At 51.4% G+C, this 24,577-nt stretch overlaps 1 protein-coding gene, 1 non-coding gene and 1 pseudogene across 2 annotated transcripts; all 3 read left to right on the forward strand.

Annotated features, from left to right (window-relative positions):
* The first annotated feature begins 3,759 nt into the window (after nucleotides 1-3,759).
* LOC120267293 (putative uncharacterized protein ENSP00000383309) lies at nucleotides 3,760-4,560 on the forward strand. The gene has a single exon (XM_039274959.1). It carries the CDS (start codon nucleotides 3,760-3,762, stop codon nucleotides 4,558-4,560), a length of 801 nt encoding a protein of 266 aa, XP_039130893.1.
* Nucleotides 4,561-18,283: 13,723 nt separating this feature from the next.
* LOC120268102 lies at nucleotides 18,284-18,439 on the forward strand. The gene has a single exon (XR_005538771.1). It is a non-coding gene; the product is annotated as a 5.8S ribosomal RNA (ribosomal RNA).
* A 241-nt stretch (nucleotides 18,440-18,680) lies between these two features.
* On the forward strand, nucleotides 18,681-23,782 carry LOC120268171 (annotated as a pseudogene).
* The last annotated feature ends 795 nt before the right edge of the window (nucleotides 23,783-24,577 follow it).

The following is a 24,577-nucleotide window of genomic DNA, read 5'->3' on the forward strand; positions in this document are numbered from 1 at the left end:
GGCCGTCCGGGCGACAGCGGCATCCGGCCGGCGCCCCGCCGCATCGTTTGGCATTACATGAAAACCCCTCGGGCGAATATTCACAGATTTTGGATGATCGTAGCCAATGTTCGATCGGGGGAGTATTCGTCTACGTTGGGACGGGCGGTTGGTTGACTTTGGAATCTCGCCGCGGGACCATCGCAGATGCATTTCTCATCATAAAAAAACCCCAAGGGCTGAAGTTTCACCAAAAACGCACGAGTGGATTTTGAGATGGCACGTAGCGCGCCCGTCCCGTCTTGCGACGGCGGCATCCCGGCCCGGCGCCCCCGCCCCATCGTTTGGCATCATATGAAAACCCTTCGGGTGAAGTTTCACACATTTTGGATGATCGTAGCCAAAGTTCGATCCGTGGAGTATGCGTCGACGTCGGGACGGCCGGTCGGTCGACTATGGAATCTCACCACGATACCATCGCAGATGGATTTGTCATCATAAAAATCCCATAGGGGAGAGTTTTCACCAAAAACGCACAAGTGGATCGGGAGATGGCATGTAGCGCGCCCGTCCCGTCGTGTAACATCGCGCCGGCGCAGCCGGGGCCGTCCGTGCGACGGCGGCATCCCGGCCCGGCACCCATACCCCATCATTTGGCATCACATGAAAACCACTCGGGCGAAGTTTCACAGATTTTGGATGATTGTAGCCAACGTTCGATCAGGGAGTATGCGTCACCGTCGGGATGGCCGGTTGGTCGACTTTGGAATCTCGCCATGGGACCATCGCAGATGGATTAGTCATCATAAAAAACCCCAAGGGGTGAAGTTTTAATAAAAAAGCAAGAGTGGATCGGGAGATGGCACGGGGCGCGCCCGTCCCGTTGTGTGACGTCGCGCCCGGTGCCCGCCGAGGCCCGTCCGGGCGGCAGTCGCATCTCGCCCGCGCCCGGCCCCCATCGTTTGGCATCACATGAAAATCCCTCGGGGGATGTTTCACAGATTTTGAATGATCGTAGCCAATGTTCGATCGGGGGAGTATGCGTCGCCGTCGGGACGGCCGGTCGGTCGACTTTGGAATCTCGGCGCAGGACCATCGCAGATGGATTGGTCATCATGAAAAAACCCCAAAGGGTGAAGTTTTACCAAAAACGCACCAGTGGATCGGGAGATGGCACGGGGCGCGCCCGTCCCATCGTGTGACGTCGCGCTGGCGCCGTCGGGGCCGTCCGAGTGACGGCGGCATCCCTGCCCGGCCCCACCGCCCCATCGTTTGGCATCACATGAAAACACCTCGGTGAGGTTTCACAGATTTTGGATGATCGTAGCCAATATTCGATTGGGGGAGTATGCGTTGACGTCGGGACGGCCGGCCGGTCAAATTTGGAATCTCGCCGCGGGACCATCGCTGATGGATTTGTCATCATAAAAAACCCCAAGGGGTGACGTTTCACCAAAAACGCATCAGTGGATCTGGAGATGGCACGGGGCGAGCCCGTCCCATTGGGTGACGTCGCGCCAGCGCCGGCGAGGCCGTCCGGGCGACAGCGGCATCCCAGCCCGGCGCCTACGCCCCATCGTTTGGCATCACAAGAAAACCCTTTAGGCGAAGTTTTATAGATTTTGTATGATCGTAGCCAATGTTCGATCGGGGGAGTATCCTTCGCCGTCGTGACGCCTGGTCAGTATACTTTGGAATTTCGCCGCGGGACCATCGCAGATGGATTTTTCATCATATAAAACCCCTAGGGGTGAAGTTTCACCAAAAACGCACGAGTGGATTGGGAGATGGTACGTAGCGCGCCCGTCCCGTCGTGTGACGTCGCGGCAGCGCCACCGGGGTCGTCTAGGCGACGGCGGCATCCCGGCCGGGCGCACACGCCCCATCGTTAGGCATCACATGAAAACCACTCGGGCGAAGTTTCACAGATTTTGAATGATTGTAGCCAATGTTCGATCGGGGGAGTATGCATCACCGTCGGTACGACCGGTAGGTCAACTTTGGAACCTCGCCGCAGGACCATCGAAGATGCATTTGTCATCATAAAAAACCCCAAGGAGTGAAGTTTCACCAAAAACGCACGTGTGGATCTGGAGATGGCACGGGGCGCGCCCGTCCCGTCTTGTGACGTCACGCCGGCGCCGCCGAGGCCATCCGGGAGAAAGGGGCATCCCGTCCCGGCGTCCACGCCCCATCGTTTGGCATCACATGAAAACCACTCTTTTGAAGTTTAACAGATTTTGGATGATCGTAGCCAATGTTCGATAGGGGGAGTATGGGTCGCCGTTGCGACGGCCGGTCGGTCGACTTTGGAATCTCGCCACGAGACCATCATAGATGGATTTGTCATCATAAAGAACCGCAAAGGGTGAAGTTTCACCAAAAACGCACGAGTGGATCGGGAGATGGCACATAGCACGCCCGTCCCGTCGTGTGACGTAGCGCCGGCGCCGCCGGGGACCCGTCCGGCGACAGCGACATCCCTAGCCCGGCGCCCCGCCCCATCGTTTAGCATCACATGAAAACCCCTCGGGCAAAATTTCACAGATTTTCGATGATCATAGCCAATGTTTGATCGGGGGAGTATGTGTCGCCGTCGGGACGGCCGGTCGGTCGACTTTAGAATCTCGCCGCGGGACCATCGCAGATGGATTTGTCATCATAAAAAACCCCAAGTGGCGAAGTTTCATCAAAAACGCACGAGTGGATCGGGAGATGACACGGAGCGCGCCCGTCCCGTCATGGGACGTCGTGCGGGCGCCGCCGGGGCCGTCTGGGCGACGGCGGCTTCCCGGCCCTGCGCCTCCACCCCATTGTTTGGTATCACATGAAAACTACTCGGCCGAAGTTTCACGGATTTTAGATGATCATAGCCAATGTTCGATCGGGGGAGTATGCGTCGCCGTTGGGATGGCCCGTCGGTCGACTTTGGAATCTCACTGCGTGACCATCTCGGATGGATTTGTCATCACAAAAAAAACCCATGGGGGAAGTTTCACCAAAAATGTACGAGTGGATAGGGAGATGGCACGTAGCGCGCCCGTCCCGTCGTGGGATGTCCGGTCGGTCGAATTTGGAATCTCGCCACGGGACCATCGCGGATGGATTTGTCATCATAAAAAACCCCAAGGGGTAAAGTTTCATAAAAAACGCACAAATGGATCGGGAGATAACACGGAGTGCGCCCGTCCCGTCGTGGGACGTCGCGCCGGCACCGCCGGGGTCATCCGGGCGACGGCGGCATCCCGGCCCGGTGCCCCAGCCCCATCGTTTGGCATCACATGAAAACCACTCGGGCGAAGTTTCAAAGATTTTGGATGATCGTAGCCAATGTTCGATCGGGGGAGTATGCGTCACCGTCGGGACGGCCGGTCGGTCGACTTTGGAATCTCGCCTCGGGACCATCGCAGATGGATTTGTCATCCTAAAAAACCCCCGGGGTGAAGTTTCATTAAAAATGCATGAGTGGATAGGGAGAGGGCATGTAGCGCGCCCGTCCCGTCCTGGGACGTCGCGCCGGGGACGTCCGGGCGACGTTGGCATCCCGCCGGCACGGCGCCCCCACCCCATCGTTTGGCATCATATGAAACCCCCTCGGGCAAAGTTTCAGGGATTTTGGATGATCGTAGCCAATATTCGATCGGGGGAGTATGTGTTGCCGTCGGGACGGCCGGTCGGTCGACTTTGGAATCTCGCCGCGGAACCATCGCAGATGGATTTGTCATCATAAAAACCCCCAAGGGGTGAAGTTTCATCAAAAACGCACGAGTGGATCAGGAGATGAAACGAAGCGCGCCCGTCCAGTCGTGTGACTTCGCGCCGGTGCCACCGGAGCCGTCCGAGCGCCGTTACCCGGTCAACCCAGTTTTGCTGGGCCATGCGTGTCATTCCCCTGTCCCTGGTTATGTGCTAACCCGCCATTGCACAAGGGCGGTCACAACCGGTGCCCCGCCATCCGCGGCGAGGCGCCGTTGTCCTTCTCGGTCACATGGGCGTGGGGCGGGCGCGCGACACTCCCCATCGCCCGGGACATGGCGCGCACGGCCATGGCATGTCCGGCTGGCTGCCCTTGAGCCACCCGGACCTCGGTCGGTGGTCGGGCGGTGCTGCTGCGCTCGTGGCGGCGCCGCCCGTCCCCCGGTCACCCTGGTTCTGCCGGGTTGTGCACATCGTGCCCCTGTCCCCGGTTCCGCGCTAACCCGCCATTGCACAAGGGCGGTTTCCAATGGTGCCCCGCTGTCCGCGGCGTGGCGCCGTTGTCCCTCTCGGCCGGGTGTGCTAGGGGTCCGCGCACGCGGCGCCCCTTATCGCTTGGGCCATGGCGATAAAAGGTCATGCGGGTGGCTGCCGGTGAGCCACGCGGACCTCGGCCGTGGGCCGTTCCCCGGTCACCCCGGTTCTGCTGGGCCGTGCGCGTCGTGCCCCTCTGCCCACCGTGATGGTGCCGCGCTAACCAGCCATTACACAAGGGCATTCCCGAACGGTGCCCCGCCGCTCGCGGTGGTGCGCCGGTGTCCCTCTAATCGGCTTTTTGCCCGCTTATGTATCGCAAGGCCCTCGCTGATCGGCCTGGCCCATTAATTGAGGGCTCTATGGCTCCGTTCACCTAGGCGCGCAAGTGCGGCTGTCCCGTCCCTTGTCGTGTGCCCGGTGCCACATCCTCTCATGATCGTGCTCGGTGGAGCCTTCGCGCCGCGCCTCGGTGCCGACCCGCGTTGCCGCCCATCGTCACCCTCCCCGGGGGATGACGCCGGGTGCTCCGGCAGGGCGTCGAGGCGTGCGCTTATGGTGACCATGTTGGCGCGTGAGTGGTCCCGGACTGGCTTTCTCCAACAGACCCGACGCCGTGCTACGTCCGACTGCCGGGAGGGCGTCCCCTCGTTCGGTCCCCCGTCAGCGCTCGCCCTCGGGGGCGAGGCCCGTTGCTTGTGTTACCGATACCCGCCGTCGAGCGGGAACACCGTGGCCCAGTCGATACCATCGTTCGATCACCTCCGGGCGGCGCGGCCTATCCTCGCCCGTCCCGGTAGCATTGTTCCCCGACCCCCGCCCGCCCAGGATGATTAATATTTGGATAAGTATGGGCCAAAATGAGCCAGATCGGCGTTAGTATCGGCAGTACGGTCGATATGACCTTGTACGGTCGATCAGCAGATAGGGCAGGCGGAGCGGGAGCTCTTAACCAACCGTGAGCCAGCATAACACGAGGCGCATGGGCACTATCGAGGGTCTTTACTGAGACGAACGGCCGAGTGCAATCTGACTACCGATGGGCATCGGCACTCGTGGACCGACAGGCGCATGCTACCGGAAGAATGTGGCGCGTCGGCAGGGCGATACCGAGACCATTACCGATCAGGTGAATAGTAGCGTTGGGCGGCACTGTAGCTGGATCCAGATGGTATCCGGTTGAGTCTGTGGTACTGTAGCAACTATGCTTGTTGGTACTGTAGCACTGTGGTTGTTGTGATGGGACAACTAACTTAATCTTGGCCGTTGGATCAAGGGGCCGGCTCCCTTATCCTTTGAGTGGGTTTCTCTATAAATACCCCCTCTCCCCCTCTTGTAAAGACAACTAGAGACCTTGTAGGGTTAGGCTTCACTTGGAGGAGAAGCTAGCTCTTGGGCTTTGTTCACCTTCATCTCTTGGAGGAGAGAAGGTCTTGGTTGTGTCGTTGGCTCATGGTGTATCTCGGATCCATTTATATTGAGAGTTTATTTTTCTCTCAAGTTCCTTGTCTTGAGCGGGTTTCTTCGGGTGTCCTTGGTGTGTTGTGCGGATGGTTCAGCTTGAACCTTGACCATGACGCCTTTATTCATACTTGCATGTTTACTAGCCTTGTTTACTTGATAGGGCATGGTTGCTTGCTAGTTTCTTGGGCTGTTTTTGGTTCCAGGTATTGGAGGCTAGCTCGGCGCCTTGGTGGTGTGACGAGCACCGCGCGGTGATAGTTGGGGCGATCGGGAAGGCCGTGACAACTGGTATCAGAGCCTTTATCCCCCACCGAAGGAGATCAGCTAGCGGCAACGATTTGCTGTTAAGCGAAGAAGCAAGACAAGATCATTGTTCGGATGGTTCGAACAATAGCAGAGAGGCTGGCTCTGCTGGAAGCTCGCGTGGAGCTCATCGAACAGACGCTGGTGCGGTTCGAGGAGATGCTTGGTTGCTTCGGTGATGGTGATGACGAGTCACCCATCCGGCCCGTTTGTACTAGGTTGATGGAACTAGATCTTCACGGGGCCATGATGGAGCAATCCATGCATACTTTGGCTACAGAGGTCCAGGCTCTTAGGGCCGAGATAGGGACGACCCCGTCCTCGAGGTCGTCTAGAGTCCAGGAAGAAGCGACAAGACCAAGGAAAAGAGTTATGAGAGCCAATATATGGCGGGTTAGAACACAACGGTGGGACGAAGAGAGAGCTCATGGTACGGAGGAGACTCAAGAGGGCCCTCGTCCTCTTGCGATGAGATTTCCTTCACCGGACCGCCGTGATGATGTTGGCCCTAGCCAGGCTCCCTTGGATTCAAAGGGGAAGATGGCTATTGTACCGGTTGGTAGTGAAGGAAATGAAGGTGAGCCATCTTCCAAGGAATTGATAAACGCCTAAATGTACGTATTTTATACGTATTGATCTTGTATTATTTGTGTATATCTTGATGAATTGATGCCCGTTTGAGTATAAATTTGTTCGTTTGGTGTTGCAGAGCATAAATGTGCCAAATGTAGCTCAAAAATGCAAATTGGATGAATTTGACACCGAAAACGGCATTTTGGGGGTCCCAACACTGTAGCGTTAATGTAGCTTATCACTATTTTTACTGCGGCATTTGGCTGTGAGCTTCACGGGCTCCATGCGCCCGCATGGGTGCCCGTGAGGTTTGCTGGAATTTCACAACCCTCGGTACTGTAGCATAAACACTGTAGCTGAGTACTGTAGCACCGGCATGTTTTCTGGGCATTTGGCTGTGAGCTTCACGGGCTCCATGTGCCCGCATGGATGCCCGCATGGACTGACGGGATATAAATAAAACCGATTTTTCTAGGGCAAGAGGAGGAGTTTTTGGGAGAGTTCTTGGAGCCGATTTTCACCAGTCTTTAGGAGGCAAGATCACACGTTTTGGAGAAGGGAAATCAAGGGGAGAAGCTCGGTTTTGGCTAGATCTTCATCGATCTCTTCTTTGGGAGTTTGTAGACGACGAGGGAAGCCGCCCCCATCGCGGCGTCCGTGGAAGCATTTCCACCTAGCTTGGCTTGTCTTCCTACTTCTATTGTTTGAGGGAGTTTTCTTATGCCATTTGTAGTTGTTTTCATGGACTTGTTGCTTGTATTTGTTTGCATGGACGAGTAGACCCCAAGGTCACCAGATGCCGGTGAACCAGGGGTGAACTTGTGTATTTGGATGATTTAATTTTGTCTATTGCAATTATTGTGTATTTGTGATTCATTCTTGGTGCATTTGATGTGTTGCTTACATGAGAACTCTGTAAACCAACTGCTAGGTTGTACTTGGTAGCGTGACCATCGCCCTTGTACTAGACACACCAAGTTTGGAAGGGATTCATGTACGAATACGCCGTGACCATCGGGTATTCTGTACCCCTTCACCATTAGGGCTAGACCAAGTTGTGTTCCGGCCCCTAATTAGGGATTTCCCCACTTGTTAATGCAATCGTATGAGGATTTGATCGGAAGAAATTATGTGTCAATACTTATACCGGATTAGGGGTTAATTACCGTGACCATCGGGTTGATCTAATTTAGGAAATCTCTAGGTCCAAACCTTCAATTGCATGACATTCTTAGCATCCTTTGCACTTTAGTAGCCCCTAGGGAATCCGCATCCGTGACCATTTCTTTCCCCTGATTTTATACCCCTACCTTATCATAGACTCCATTTGTAGTTCTTTTATTTCAAGTAATAGATTAGAGAAACCCTTCGAATCATTCGGCTAGACAATACGCAAAGAGGAAGTAAGAGTAGATTCTTTGGCCCAGGGAATACGACCCTCTCGTGCTCGCACGAGGGGTATTACTTGACGACTCCGTGCACTTGCGGATCGCTCACCAAGTTTTTGGCGCCGTTGCCGGGGACACAAGGAATACTAGGAAAACCTGTAGTCTATTGCTCTAGTCATTTATCTTTGTTGTTGTAAATATCTATCTTTGTAAATATTTATTTTGTTTCTTTTATCTTTTCTTTGATAGCTTACTATTGTTAGTTTTATTCTTTTTATTACACAGGGCCATGGACTTCGAAGAAAAATTATTGGCGGCCAAAATGTATGCGCTTGAAAATGAGATGGAAGAATTAAGTGCCATGAGAGCACACCGAAGCGATCCGGCCATGGATTTTCAAGAAAGATTATTGGCCGCTAAAATGTATGCACTTGAAAAGCAAATGGAAGAATTGGATGCCAAGAGAGCAAGCCATAGCAATCAGTACACTGAAGTTTATAATCCATATTGGGGAGGACACCCGCACTTTTCGGCATATGATCATACTCAACAATGGGAGTACCCTCACCCGGGATTACTGCAAGAACCCTCCTTTCAAGAACCATGGCATTATCATCCTCCAATTGTTTATACTAAGCAACTTAATGAATGGGGATTCAATACGCAAGATGTGTTCGCAAGATTCATGATGCAAACTGATGCTGAATTTAAAGCCATGGATACTGCACCTTTTAATGCCCGGCCATCTTTTCAAAGTATGGTGAACAGGATTGCTGAGTCTTCTAACATATCGACCGAGTTACCACGAACTATAGATGCCTTATCTGAAAATGGTACAATGAATGAAGAGAAAAACAGTGAAATTGAGGGGGAAACCGATATTGAGGTATTGGAGGTTGAAGAAGCAAGTGATGTAGCATTAATACCTTTTGAGCAAATGGTAGAAGTTCCACCTCAATGGGAAATTGAAGAAGAAAAGGGGGAGGTTGGCATCATGGCTAAGGAAACATGTGAGGAAGTAGAAGAAACTCCATCGACCACATTTGAAGATGCTACTTGCCTCAACATAGATTTTTCCATCCATCCATCAATTTTAGTCAAGTGCAAAAACAAAATTATGGGAATTGTATTCGAAGATGTGGGTACTAAGCTAAGATCATCATTGAACCCACCTATGCCGGGCTTGGATAATTCCCAACCAAAGATATTTCCTTGGCGGCCGAAGCAAACTTTGTGGGCCATTGAAGTTCATCACAACAGGGTTGAGAGAAAAATTATGGATAGGATGTTGATGCCTCCAATTAATCCACTTATGCAAAGCTTGACAAGTTCTCAACCAAACTTGTTCCCTTGGAGGCCCAAACAACACTTGTGGGTAGTTCAAGGCAATTTGACATTGGTCGAGGAAGAAAATTTGGGTAGGAGGTTGAAACCGTCCAAGGACCCACCCATACCAACTTTGAATAATTCTCGACCGAACCTTTTTCCATGGAGGCCCAAGCAACTTTGTGGTGGGCTACTCAAAGGAATTCTTGCCGGGACCAAAGAAGAAGCGGGGAGGATGCTTAAGCCGTCTAAGGAGCCGCCCAAGTTTAAATTGCACAACTCCCGGCCCAAGCTTTTTCCATGGAGGCCAAAAGGTAACTCGTGCTTGGCTTTCAACTTGACACCATCCCGGAAGGTACGCTTTATTTTTCGTGGATGTTCTTATGCCAATTCTAGCCGGGATGATCACACCGTCTTCAAGCCTCCCTAAGTTAAGAAAAAGGTACGTCGAGCTAATGACGTAAAACAAGCGCTTCTTGGGAGGCAACCCAAGTTTCAAAGTATTCATGTTTCATTTTTCGTATTTTACATGTTTGTTGAGTTTATTCATAAAGCTTGTGTTTGTGTTGTGTTTGTATTATTGTTTGTTGAATGATCCATGCTTGTCTTATATTTGTGAATCTTATCTAGTGCTTTGGCATTGTTTGGTTGTGTTTCAATGCATGTTTTCGTGTTATAGATGTTGTAAACTAGTTTTGTTCTAAGTTACATGGGAGCCATGCCAAAATTTTATTTTTCCAGGTCCATACGGGCTGTATACGGCCCGTATGGACCATTTTTCTGCTCCCCAGGGGCCTCACGGGTGCCATGCGCCCGTGAGGCAGCCCGTGAGGCTTACAGCCTCATGGGCTAGAGAAGGACAGAAATCCTCACGGGCTCCATGCGCCCGCATGGAGCCCGTATGGCTTGCGGGCTGAAATTTCCAGCCTTAAGTAGCCACCTTTCTCTCCCTTGTTCTCACTCGTTTTTCATCCGTTTTCTTTCATTCTTTCACCATTTTTCTTCATTTTTCTTCCTCTTCACTCCTCTCCTACCTCTTCCAACTTAGATCTTGTGGATTAATTGAAGTTTTACCATCTATTTCACCGATCTTCATCGATTCAAGCTTTGAAGCCCTAGTTTTTGTTTTGGAGCAACCTTGCCTCTTCTCCTTGATTGTGCATGCATATCTTACTTTAAACCATAAGGAATGTTGTATGGTTGTTTGATCCTTAATTTATTTAAATTTTTATCCATGGTTTGTAAATTTTTTTGGGCTTCAAAATCTGGGGAAATTCTTGCCAAATTTCAGTCGTACTACGATGAACTTTTTGAATGTTTCTTATCTTGAATTTGTTTGACACTTGTAGCATCCTTGAAACCCCCATAAGCACTTGCACTAGAGAGATTTGATTGAACAAATGACTTGCATGGACTTTGTTTTCATAGTTTTTAGAGTTTTTGTTTGTGTGTTCTCCCTACATATTCCTTGGTGAGATGAACTATACTTTTTTTTGACATTTGCAGGATTATCAGGACATGAGCTTCATTCTCACCACCCCTTAAGAATTGAATTGAACCAACCCCTGTTCATGCATGTATTGCACAATCTTCATCAACCAAATGGGGCGTCTCTTTACCCTTCCCTTTCATGCTTAATTTAATTATTCCGATTTTTTTACACCATGTTACGTTGATTAATGTACATTGAGGGCAATGTACGATTCTAGGGATAGTGGGGATGGGTTATTTGCATGCTTAAGTCACCCATGATAGCTATGATTTATTGTTAAGAACCTCCTGGCTTGAATGAATGATAGTAATGAGTTGTAGTGTTATTTGTGCTATAAGGAAGTCATGTTTTCTCTCTAGGGCTTTCTTCGCAACTTTGACACAGTACTTCTACCTTGTTTGCCCCAGCTAACCCATTGCTTTGATTTAAAGTGTTAGAGTGGTAAATTCATTCCTCAATGGTCCTTTAAGAGCTTTTTTGGTTCTTTTTGTTCATTTTTACTTTATCCCTAAGTGAAGTTTTTTGCATGAGAGTGCTCCGGAGACATGTCGAAATTGAAAAAATGAGTCTATGTCAGTATTCCTCCGCTAATTTAGCATGAATGCGTCTATGTAGACTGTAATCAAGTAGGTTGGGTGGCTCTTGTGCCTAATCGGCATGTGCATCCTTCCGAAAGATTATAAGTTATTTTTGTGCGGGCTACGTTAGGCGGACTCGAGTCTGTGTTCTCTTGAACTCTTTCATGCATTCACTGAGAAATTAAAGTGTTGACTGTGGACCGAAGGACTCTTAACTCGCTATTGAGGGCGTCTTTAACATTTCTAACACCGGTAGTCATTGAATGAGGCATGAATAGGGAGAGCGAGGGATTAAGTATTTACACACACTCACGAGGAAAGCACTTTAGAGGACTCATGACTATCTCTACTGAGTTGGTTATTGTGCAACTCATTTTCTTGATTTCATTTCATCTGTGCCCGTGGGGTTCTTCACTACTTGAGCTTGAGGTTGTATATTTAGCCGTTTATCTTCTTGCCCCTATTCTTTCATGTGTGTTTGCTTCGGGACAAGCAAACGCTTAGGTGTGGGGATGTTTGATAAACGCCTAAATATACGTATTTTATACGTATTGATCTTGTATTATTTGTGTATATCTTGATGAATTGATGCCCGTTTGAGTATAAATTTGTTCGTTTGGTGTTGCAGAGCATAAATGTGCCAAATGTAGCTCAAAAATGCAAATTGGATGAATTCGACACCGAAAACGGCATTTTGGGGGTCCCAACACTGTAGCGTTAATGTAGCTGATCACTATTTTTACTGCAGCATTTGGCTGTGAGCTTCACGGGCTCCATGCGCCCGCATGGGTGCCCGTGAGGTTTGCTGGAATTTCACAACCCTCGGTACTGTAGCATAAACACTGTAGCTGAGTACTGTAGCACCGGCATGTTTTCTGGGCATTTGGCTGTGAGCTTCACGGGCTCCATGTGCCTGCATGGATGCTCGCATGGACTGACGGGATATAAATAAAACCAATTTTTCTAGGGCAAGAGGAGGAGTTTTTGGGAGAGTTCTTGGAGCCGATTTTCACCAGTCTTTAGGAGGCAAGATCACACGTTTTGGAGAAGGGAAATCAAGGGGAGAAGCTCGGTTTTGGCTAGATCTTCATCGATCTCTTCTTTGGGAGTTTGTAGACGACGAGGGAAGCCGCCCCCATCGCGGCGTCCGTGGAAGCATTTCCACCTAGCTTGGCTTGTCTTCCTACTTCTATTGTTTGAGGGAGTTTTCTTATGCCATTTGTAGTTGTTTTCATGGACTTGTTGCTTGTATTTGTTTGCATGGACGAGTAGACCCCAAGGTCACCAGATGCCGGTGAACCTCGGGGTGAACTTGTGTATTTGGATGATTTAATTTTGTCTATTGCAATTGTTGTGTATTTGTGATTCATTCTTGGTGCATTTGATGTGTTGCTTACATGAGAACTCTGTAAACCAACTGCTAGGTTGTACTTGGTAGCTTGACCATCGCCCTTGTACTAGACACACCAAGTTTGGAAGGGATTCATGTACGAATACGCCGTGACCATCGGGTATTCTGTACCCCTTCACCATTAGGGCTAGACCAAGTTGTGTTCCGGCCCTAATTAGGGATTTCCCCACTTGTTAATGCAATCGTATGAGGATTTGATCAGAAGAAATTCTGTGTCAATACTTATACCGGATTAGGGGTTAATTACCGTGACCATCGGGTTGATCTAATTTAGGAAATCTCTAGGTCCAAACCTTCAATTGCATGACATTCTTAGCATCCTTTGCACTTTAGTAGCCCCTAGGGAATCCGCATCCGTGACCATTCCTTTCCCCTGATTTTATACCCCTACCTTATCATAGACTCCATTTGTAGTTCTTTTATTTCAAGTAATAGATTAGAGAAACCCTTCGAATCATTCGGCTAGACAATACGCAAAGAGGAAGTAAGAGTAGATTCTTTGGCCCAGGGAATACGACCCTCTCGTGCTCGCACGAGGGGTATTACTTGACGACTCTGTGCACTTGCGGATCGCTCACCAGGAATCCACTGTCCGCTTCGGTTCGACGTGAGGGGAACCGCGAGACAGAGAGCGAAGCCCGTATGTCCTGATGCTGAGGAGGGCATCAAGATGTTAATATGTCAAAAGGGTCATGTGTGTATGTATGCTCTTTTGAATGGTGTATGTTTTGACGCCTCTTTTTGATGTAACCTAAGGGACAGTCCCTCATTGTTGTCATGTATTATTTCTCTTTATGGCAATTCTGGGTTGTTTAGTCCCTTTGCTGGAGCAAATGTTTAGGAGTAGGGGAGTTTGGTTGGCAGGAGCAAGTGATCGCTAGGCCGCAGGAAAGGCAGAAGCATGGGCAGTTTGTCTGGCCGGGGAAGGGGTAGAGACAAGGGCGGTGTGCTTGGCTGAGATTGGGCGGGAACGAGCGCGGGTTGCTTGGCCGAGGGCAAGCTTCATGACTCTACTATCCTAAGTTGGCAACGAAAGAAGCGTGGGTGCTAATGGACTGTGATGGTAATTGGCATGACGAAAGAACTCTTTATGTCATGGCGTCAAGACATCGTCGGCGGGCCGATGACATTGAAGTTTGATGATGAACCTCAATATTCCACTTGGTTTTGATGATGAAAACTTAAGTTGGAAATTTAAAACGGTGTGGGCCAAAGAAGACGTTCTTTGGAAATTCCGTGTGGAAATCCGACTAATGGCACTAGTTTGGCCGTATGAGGTTAATGTAAACCCTTAGCCCCGTTCGACGAGGGCATCGAACTTTCTCTAGTGGGGGTGGTTTGTAAGGGTTTTACCTTATGCGCTCAGTGGAGGACGGTTCCATGACGAGGGAGGATGACCGATGAAGCCAAGATAGGTCAAAATCCGAGTCCAAACGAGGCACTAGTCGTCTGGTGGCCTATATGCGGGTAGCGGCCGCATATGATCAAGGATCCTTACCGGGAGTGTCGAGCACGGGGTGCGCTGGCGCGGAGCCACACATCACCGAGTGCTCGTTAGGCAGCGCGCGTGGCGTGATGCGCGTGGTGAGGGGGATCGTGACCGAGGAACCGGGATGATTAATATTTGGCTAAGTATGGGCCAAAATGAGCTAGATCGGCGTTAGTATCAGCAGTACGGTCGATATGACCTTGTACGGTCGATCAGCAGATAGGGCAGGCGGAGCGGGAGCTCTTAGCCAGCCGTGAGCCAGCATGACACGAGGCGCATGGGCACTATCGAGGGTCTTTACCGAGAGGAACTACCGAGTGCAATCTGACTACCAATGGGCATAGGCACTCGTGGACCGACAGGCGCATGCTACCGGAAGAATGCGGCGCATCGGCAGGGCGATACCGAGACCATTACCGATCAGGTGAACAGTGGCGTTGGGAGGCACTGTAGCTAGATCCTGATGATGGCCGGCAGAGTCTGTGGCACTGTAGCACTGTGCTTGTTGTGATGGGACAACTAACTTAATCTTGGCCATTGGATCAAGGGGCCAGCTCCCTTATCCTTTTAGATGGTTTCTCTATAAATACCCCCTCTCCCCCTCTTGTAAAGACAACTAGAGACCTTGTAGGGTTAGGCTTCACTTGGAGGAGAAGCTAGCTCTTGGTAGAGAGAAGGTCTTGGCTGTGTCGTTGGCTCATGGTGTATCTCGGATCCATTTATATTGAGAGTTTATCTTTTCTCTCAAGTTCTTTGTCTTGAGCGGGTTTCTTCGGGTGTCCTTGGTGTGTTGTGCAGATGGTTCATCCTGAACCTTGACCATGATGCCTTTATTCATACTTGCATGTTTACTAGCCTTGTTTACTTGATAGGGCATGGTTGCTTGCTAGTTTCTTGGGTTGTTTTTGGTTCCAGGTATTGGAGGCTGGCTCGGCGCCTTGGTGGTGTGGCGAGCGCCGCGCGGTGATCGTTTGGGCGATCGGGAAGGCCGTGACACCTACCATGGTGGTGATGGGTGACGGAGAATTAGGGTTCGATTCCGGAGAGGGAGCTCGAGAAATGGCTACCGATCCAAGGAAGGCGCGAAAGCGCCGAAATTACCCAATCCCGGCATGGGGAGGTAGTGACAATAAATAACAATACCGGGCCCTTCGGTCCCGTAATTAGAATGAGTACAATCTAAATCCCTTAACGAGGATCCATTGGAGGACAAGTCTAGTGCCAGCGACCGCTAGTAATTCCCAAAACTCTAATAGTGTATATTTAAGTTGTTGCGCTTAAAAAGCTCATAGTCGGGACCTTGGGCCGGGCCGGTCGGTCCATCTCCCGGTGCACCGGCCGTCCCCTGCCCCTCTCGCCGGTGATGCGCTCCTGGCCTTAACTGGCCGGGTCATGCCTCCGGCGCCGTTACTTTGAAGAAATAAGAGTGCTCAAAGCAAGCAAACGCTCTGGATACATTAGCATGGGATAACATCATAGGATTCCGGTCCTATTGTGTTGGCCTTCGGGATCGGAGTAATGATTAAGAAGGACAGTCGGGGACATTCGTATTTCATAGTCAGAGGTGAAATTCTTGGATTTATGAAAGATGAACCACTGCGAAAGCATTTGCCAAGGATGTTTTCATTGATCAAGAATGAAAGTTGGGGGATCCTAGTCTCAACCATAAACGATGCCGACCAGGGATCGACGGATGTTGCTTTTAGGACTCCGCCGGCACCTTATTAGAAATCAAAGTCTTTGGGTACCGGGGAGAGTATGGTCGCAAGGCTGAAACTTAAAGGAATTGATGGAAGGGCACCACCAGGAGTGGAGCCTATGGCTTAATTTGACTCAACACGGGGAAACTTACTAGGTCCAGACATAGAAAGGATTGACAGACTGAGAGCTCTTTCTTGATTCTATGGGTGGTGGTGTGATAAACGTCTAAAAGTACGTATTTTACATGTATTTGTTTTGTATTATTCTTTATATTTATTTTTTGAATCGATGCCCTTTTGGTTTAATTGTGTTATTTTTACATTTCAGGCCCATTAGAAGCCCTTGGGGCTCAGCGACGCGATTGGGGATGAATTCGGCAACATAATGGCGTGTCTGGTCCGGGATCACTGTAGCAGTTTCACTGTAGCTCATCACGGGCTTCTCAGCTGGAAAACTGAAATTCCCGATGGGTAGGCATACGGGCGGTATACTGACCCGTTTACCGATTGGGATCTGGGCATATATATGGCTTGTTAGGGCACCAATTAAGGGACTTTTGGCCACTACTCTCCACCATCATCCTCTAGAGCTTCAAGGCTGCGGGAGAAGGCAGATCTGAGGGGAAAATCAAAGGGAGAAGAAGGTTACACTCAAGGAAAACGATCTAGGAGCTCGCCTGCGCGCATCCGATGGGTTTTCATCACCACCTTCTAGTCTTCATCTTAGGGGAGTTTGTCATAAGCTTTTCTTTGCATCTCTTATCTTCTACACTTACTCCTTTATTGATGATGAACTAGACTCCCAAGGTCACCGGGCATCCGGTGAACCTTGGGATGAACTTGCTTGTATAGATGCTTTGATTTACATTTATTGCATTTGTGTGGTTTGTGATCCTTGCTTGGTGCTCTTTGATGTGTTGTTTTGCATGAGAACTTTGTGATTCAGCTTCTAGGTTGTATTTGGTGCGTGACCATCGCCCTTATACTAGACACACCTTGCTTGGAAGGGATATATGTATGAATACACCATTACCATTGGGTATTTCATACCCCTCCAACCATTAGGGCTGTACCTAGGTTGAGTTTCGGCCATAATTTGAGATTCCCCTAATTGTAATGCGATCGTAGGAGGATTTGGTCGGAAGAGATTCTGAGCCAATACTCTTATTGGATTAGGGATTACTGCCGTGACCATCGGGGTGATCTATTTTTGGATGTCTCTTGGTCCAACCACCGTTGCCTTTGTAATTCTAGCATCCATCTAGCTTTAGTAGTCCCGAGGGGATCCTAGCTCGGAGATCTCGCACTTTCATTGTTACTTGCTTCCTTAGTATGCTTGTGTGGTGACCCTTAGTCCATGTGTTTATAGTTTCTTTTCTTTTGTTATTTTCCTTATCTTGTTTTAATCCTATATTTGGTAGGCTAGACAGTGCCGTCTAGGGGAGAGTAATAGCAGCTCTTGGGACCCCAGGGAATACGACCCCTGTGTCACGCACCGGGTATTACTTGATGATCCATGCACTTGCGGACTCATCATGGTGCATGGCCGTTCTTAGTTGGTGGAGCGATTTGTCTGGTTAACTCCGATAATGAACGAGACCTCAGCCTGCTAAGTAGCTATGCGGAGGAATCCCCCCACGGCCAGCTTCTTAGAGGGATTGTGGCCGTTTAGGCCACGAAAGTTCGAGATAATAACAGGTCTGTGATGCCCTTAGATGTTCTGGGCCGCACGCGCGCTACACTGATGTATTCAACGAGTCTATAGCCTTGGCCGACAGGCCCGGGTAATCTTGTAAAATTTCATCGTGATGGGGATAGATCATTGCAATTGTTGGTCTTCAACGAGGAATTCCTAGTAAGCGCGAGTCATCAGCTCGCGTTGACTACGTCCCTGCCCTTTGTACACACCGCCCGTCGCTCCTACCGATTGAATGGTCCGGTGAAGTGTTCGGATCGCGGCGACGGGGGCGGTCTCGCCGCCCGCGACGTCGCGAGAAGTCCACTGAACCTTATCATTTAGAGGAAGGAGAAGTCGTAACAAGGTTTCCGTGGGTGAACCCTGGAAGGATCATTATCGAGACCCGCCCGCAAACACGCGGAAGACCCGAGAACACACGGAAGCGCTGGGTGCGTCCGGGGCGGGGGGAGCGTGGGGCGACGCTAGCGATCGCATGCGTCACCCCGACCGCCCGCGGCGTGCCCCGCCAGACTCCCGCGCCCCCTCGCTGCCGGAAGTGCCAAGGACACGACCCCACAACCGGTGCGGGAAGCGCCAAGGATGTCCCGACCCGACGCATGGCAGGCGCCAGCGCTGCCAGCGCAGAGGAAAGAAACGACACTGGAGTCACACGACTCTCGGCAACGGATATCTCGGCTCTCGCATCGATGAAGAACGTAGCGAAATGCGATACTTGGTGTGAATTGCAGAATCCCGTGAACCATCGAGTCTTTGAACGCAAGTTGCGCTCGAGGCCACCCGGCCGAGGACACGCCAGGCTGGGCGTCACGCGAATGATTCGCTCCGGCACGCGTGCGCAGCCGGACACGCCAGTCGGGCGTCACCTAAGACCGGCAGCACGCCCTGCACCCGGGCGGGCGGGCACGACGAGCGTTGGGCCGGCCTCGCGCCGAGATCCTGAGGTCGTTGCGCCGCCTCTGCGCGGGGCGGGGGGCACCTTGCTCCGCCAACGGATGACAAAGGACGCCGCGAAGAGGGGATGACCTCCCTTCCGCAGGCCGTCGTGCCGCGACCCCAGGTCAGGCGGGGCCACCCGCTGAGTTTAAGCATATCAATAAGCGGAGGAAAAGAAACTTACGAGGATTCCCCTAGTAACGGCGAGCGAACCGGGAAGAGCCCAGCTTGAGAATCGGGCGGTGACGCCGCCCGAATAGTAGTCTGGCAAGCGTCCCCGAGTGACGGACCGGGCCCAAGTCCCCCTGGAAAGGAGTGCTTGGAGAGGGTGAGAGCCCCTGTCGTGCCCTGACCCCTCGCCACACCACGAGGCTACTGGCTTCGGTGAGTCCGCTATGTGGGGAATGCAGCCCCAATCGAGGGTAAATTCCTTCCAAGGCTGAATACGGGCGAGAGACCAATAGCCAACAAGTACAGCAAGGGAAAGATGAAAAGGACTTTGAAAAGAGAGTCAAAGAGTGATTGAAATTGCCGGGAGAGAAGCGGATGGGGGCCGGTGATGCGGCCCTGCCGGATGCGTGAATCCAGGCGACGAGCCTGGTCCTGGCTGCCGGCTCGCACACGTGACTGCTGCGTGGCCTCGTCGGGCGGCCGGCCCGGCAGATGACCCCGCCCGAGGAGACGCCGCCGGGGAGGCCATGGACGGAGTGCACGCCAGCCCCTCGGCGTGCCCACCCGTGGCACGGGCGCGCTCCAGGCACCGTCCGCAGGCTCCCAATCCGACCCGTCTTGAAACACGGACCAAGGTGTCTGACATGCATGTGAGCCGACGGGGGCGGAAACCCGGAAGGCGCAAGGAAGCTGAAGGACGGGATCCCCCTCGAGGGGTGCACCGCTGACCGATCCTGATCTTCTGTGAAGGGTTCGAGTTGGACCATGCCTGTCGGGACCCGAAAGATGGTGAACTATGCCTGAAGCGGAGCGAGCCGAGGGAAACTCGGTGGAGGCCTGCAGACCGACGTCGTCAAAATCGTTCGTCTCGACTTGGGTATAGGGCGAAGACTAATCGAACCATCTAGTAGGCTGGTTCCCTCCGAAGTTTCCCTCGAGATAGCTGGAGCCCGTCAGCGTGAGTTCTATCGGGTAAAGCCAATGATTAGAGGCATCGAGGGCGAAACGCCTCGACCTATTCTCAAACTTTTAAATAGGTAGGATGGCGCGGGACATCTCGTGAAGCTCGCAAACGGAATCGAGAGGTCCAAGTGGGCCATTTTTGGTAAGTAGCAGCGGCGATGCTGGGATGAACCGGAAATCGGGTTACGGGTGCTCGATCGCGAGCGCCAACCAAGAACCCACAAAGGGTGTTGGTCGATTAAGACAGCAGGACGGTGGTCATGGAAGTTGAAATCCGCTAAGGAGTATGTAAAAACTCACCTGCCGAATCAACTAGCCCCGAAAATGGATGGCGCTGAAGCGCATGACCCACACCTAGCCATCGGGGCGAGCGCCATGCCCCGATGAGTAGGAGGGCACAGCGGCCGCCCAGAAAGCCGGGCGCGAGCCGGGCGGATGGCCACCGTGCGGATCTTGGTGGTAGTAGCAAATATTCAACTGAGAACTTTGAAGGCCGAATAGGGGAAAGGTTCCATGTGAACTTCACTTGCACATGGGTTAGCCGATCCAAAGGGAATCGGGTTAAAATTCCTGAGCCGGGACGTGGCGGCTGACGGCGACGTTAGGGAGTCCGGAGACACCGGTGGGGCAACCGGGGAGAGTTATCTTTTCTGCTTAACGGCCCGCCCACCCTGGAAATGACTCAGCCAGAGGTAGGGTCCAGCGGCCTGAAGAGCACTGCACGTCGCGTGGTGTCCGGTGCGCCCCCGGTGGCTTATGAAAATCTGGAGGACCGAGTGCCGCCCACGCCCGGTCATATTCATAACTGCATCAGGTCTCCAAGGTGAATAGCCTCTGGCCGATGGAACAATGTAGGCAATGGAAGTCGGAAAAACGGATCCGTAACTTTTGGAAAAGGATTGGCTCTGAGGACTGGCCACGGGGGTCCCGGCCCCGAACCCGTCGGATGTCGGCGGACTGCTCGAGCTGTATCCGCGGCAAGAGCGGGCCACCGTGTGCCGGCCGGGGGACGAACCGGGAACGGCCCGCACCCTGCTCCCGCGGCGCGGGAGCCTTCCCCGGGCGTCGAATAGCCAACTCAGAACTGGTATGGACAAGGGAAATCCGACTGTTTAATTAAAACAAAGCATTGCGATGGTCCCTGCGGATGCTCACTGATAAGTGCTTGAGTGAACATGTTTTTATGCATGTTTTACATACATTGAGCATCATATCTTATACGGTTTATGCCTCATTTCGTGTATTGGGTGTTCTTTTATGCATATAGGTTAGGAAGGCATTGGGAATTCAAAAGGGAGCGAAGATAGGCTATCATGGCACAATATTGGGAGTTCTTGTACAAATCAAGTTGGAAGACATAAGAGGAGTTCGTGTATGAGGAGATGTGCCAACTTCCATAGTTTTGCAAGCCGTTATTAATGGAAGGAACAAAGGCAGCCATGTTCCACATTCCTCCTCTTTGTAAAGATTTCAAGACCTTTCAAGACGCATTGATGAAGGAAAAGCCGTATAGCCTACCATATGATCGTGTGCCCGATCGTGTGGCCTTAAGAGGAGATTGTAGCAGAATTACTGTTCACGCGCCCGCGCGGAAATTCCGCGCGACCGCGTGAGAGCTCTCGCAGCCTCACGCGGGCGCTGAGGAAAATCCACGCGGGCGGGGGCACGTGATGCACGCGCTGTGAGGCTATAAATACACCTTTTGGCCGATTCTAAAGGGACTTTTTGCGGAGCTTTGAGCATAGACATTGAGAGAGAGGCGGCTAGGGTTTTGAGGAGAAGGTCGTCGCCGATTGAGAGGGATTTCTTCACCAACTTGGATAGGTTCCTTCGACGTCATAGCATCTTGGGGAGCCATTGGAGACCTAGCCTCGAGAGGAACCCTTCAAGACGAGAACTACCAATCAAGGCCAATCCGCTGAATTCGAGGGGTTTTTCTATGGGTTTTTATTGCTTTTCATTGTATCCATTATTGTTTTGTAACTAGGCCCATGGAGGGCTAAACCCTAGTGGGTATTTTGGGCATGTGAACCCTAAGATTTATATTTTTGAATTGATTCTCTTAATGCTTCTAGTTAATCCGAGTTGTCTTGAGTTTTAATCTGTGATTTAATTGCTTGCTAGTGTTGTTAATCCTTGTGGTTGATTTTACATTGCATGATTTAATACTTTGATGTGAGAGGTCTCCATTAGAGTTAGATTTCCAAGATTAAAGAGGGTTGAGAGGGTGAGCCTTGAGATGGAGGAGTGTCCCCTTCCCCTTCGATTGAGTGTTTCTTATCTCCGTATTCCATATTCTCTTTGCAACCATATTTGGTGTGAGGTGTGAGATTGCTCGATTTCTCCACCGGACCTTTGTAGGGGGTTAGGATCTTTCGCCGGAATTAGGGTTGGATCTACATTTAGGAATCGGTTTTCACTCTTAGGTTTCTTTATAGCATAATGCGGTCATATAGGGTGTGAAGTGTTGAGATTGGTCGATTTCTCCACCGGACCTTGTAGGGGACTAGTGCCTTTTGCTTGGAGACAAGGATTGGTTATCGTTGGATTACCTCGACTCATTAGACTCGATTCTAGAGCATTTAGTGAATCTTGAGCTTCAAGGAAGATCTTAGGGATCATCGTCCCAATACCCTCATCCTTAGTGATTGAGACTCTTCTACTTTATTTCTTGCATACTGTTTGCATTGCTTTGCAATTAGTTCACTTCATCATTTTCATTGATTCGACTCAGATAATTGGAGAAGTGGTTATTACTAATACTTCCGCTCCCTCGTGGATCTCGACTCACCCGACTCACCGGTAATTATTACTCGACACCCGCACTTGGCGGTTTATACGCATATTCGGACGTGTCACTCACGCAATGTGATTTCTGCCCAGTGCTCTGAATGTCAAAGTGAAGAAATTCAACCAAGCGCGGTAAACGGCTGGGAGTAACTATGACTCTCTTATAGTAGCCAAATGCCTCGTCATCTAATTAGTGACGTGCATGAATGGATTAATGAGATTCCCACTATCCCCTGCCTACTATCCAACAAAACCACAAACCAAGGGAACAGGCTTGGCGGAATCAGCGGGGAAAGAAGACCCTATTGAGCTTGACTCTAGTCCGACTTTATTAAATGACTTGAGAGGTGTAGGATAAGTGGGAGCCCTCGGGCGGAAGTGAAATACCACTACTTTTAACGTTATTTTACTTATTCCGTGGGACTGCGAGGCGGGCTCCGCCTCCTTTTGGCTCCAAGGCCACGCGCACGGCCGATCCAGAGCGAAGACATTGTCGTGGGAGCTTCATGGGCGGCACATCTGTTAAAAAGATAACGCAGTGTCCTAAGATGAGCTCAACGAGAATGTAAATCTCGTGGGAACAAAAAGGGTAAAAAGCTCGCTTTGATTCTCGATTTCCAAAGACGAATCACGAACCGTGAAAGCATGGCCTATCAATCCTTTAGCCTTTTGGGATTTGAAGCTAGAGGTGTTAGAAAAGTTACCACAGGGATAACTGGCTTGTGGCATCCAAGCGTTCATAGCGACGTTGCTTTTTGATCCTTCGATGTCGGGTCTTCCCTATCATTGTGAGCGTAATTCACCAAGTGTTGGATTGATCACCCACCAATAGGGAACATGAGCTCGGGTTTAGACCGTCGTGAGACAAAGTTAGTTTTTACCCATCGATGACCGCAGACCGCCGCAGTAATTCAACCTAGTACGCAGAGGAACCGCTGATTCACACAATCGTCATCGCGCTTGGTTGAAAAGCCGCTGGCGCTGAAGCTACCGTGGTGCCTGATTATGGTCGAACGCCCTAAGCCGTAATCCAAGCTAGCGCAGCCGCCACGCCCGCCGCCGGAACCCCGACCCGCAGTAGGGGACCACGCGTCCCCCACGGGCCCGTGTCACATGAAGTGGCCCCCGTGAGGGACCTACCATGGGCGGCGGCCTCGAAGCGCTATTCCGAGCTGGCGGCGGGCTGAATCCTTTCAAGACGACTTAAATAAGCTGATGTGGCATTGTGAGTGACGAGTGGCCTCTGCTCGCCACGATCCATCGAGATCCAAAACTCTCATCGCACGGATTCGCCCATCCCTCCCCCAACACATAAAACCCCTCACCTCCAAATCCCGTGAGCCGGACAAGGTTAGACTTTGTACTTGTGCAACCGGCTATCGACGAAAGAAACGAGTATGGCCCATGACATCTCTTACCATCACTTGAAACCCCTCACCCCTCGGGGCGAATGAAGTTCAGCCGAGTTTGCACGGGCGGATCATGACTTCTCTCGGAGCACGCTCTTGTGATCGGGCGATGTCACGCCGCCGCCGGCGGGGCCGTCCGGTCGACGGCGGCACCTCGGCGTGGCACAACCACCGCATCACATGGCATCTCATGAAACGCCCCCGGGCCGAGTTTCGCCAAGTTTGCACGCTGATCGGATCGGCTTCACGGCGCTTGCCCCGTGCCGTGCCCCGCCCCCATCGTTTGGCATCACATGAAAACCACTCGGGTGAAGTTTCACAGATTTTGGATGATCGTAGCCAATGTTTGATTGGGGGAGTATGCGTCGCCGTCGGGACGGCCAGTCGGTTGACTTTGGAATCTTGCCGCGGGACTATCGGAGATGGATTTGTCATCATAGAAAAACCCAAGGGGTGAAGTTTCAGCAAAAACGCAAGAGTGGATCAGAAGATGGCATGGGACGCGCCGTCTCCGGTGCAGCTGTGACGTCAGCTGGGCGCCGCGGCCCGACGGCACGCATCCCGGCCCGGCGCTCCCACCCCATCGTTTGGCATCACATGAAAAGCACTCGTGAGAAGTTTCACAGATTTGGGATGATCGTAGCGAATGTTCGATCGGGGGAGTATGCGTCGCCGTCTG

This window comes from Dioscorea cayenensis, chromosome 8 (assembly GCF_009730915.1).
Source record: "Dioscorea cayenensis subsp. rotundata cultivar TDr96_F1 chromosome 8, TDr96_F1_v2_PseudoChromosome.rev07_lg8_w22 25.fasta, whole genome shotgun sequence".
NCBI lineage: Eukaryota > Viridiplantae > Streptophyta > Magnoliopsida > Dioscoreales > Dioscoreaceae > Dioscorea > Dioscorea cayenensis.

Bases quoted from the DNA above. Each gene is read 5' to 3' on its own strand.
- LOC120267293 (XM_039274959.1), top strand. From the start codon at position 3,760: ATGAAACGAAGCGCGCCCGTCCAGTCGTGTGACTTCGCGCCGGTGCCA.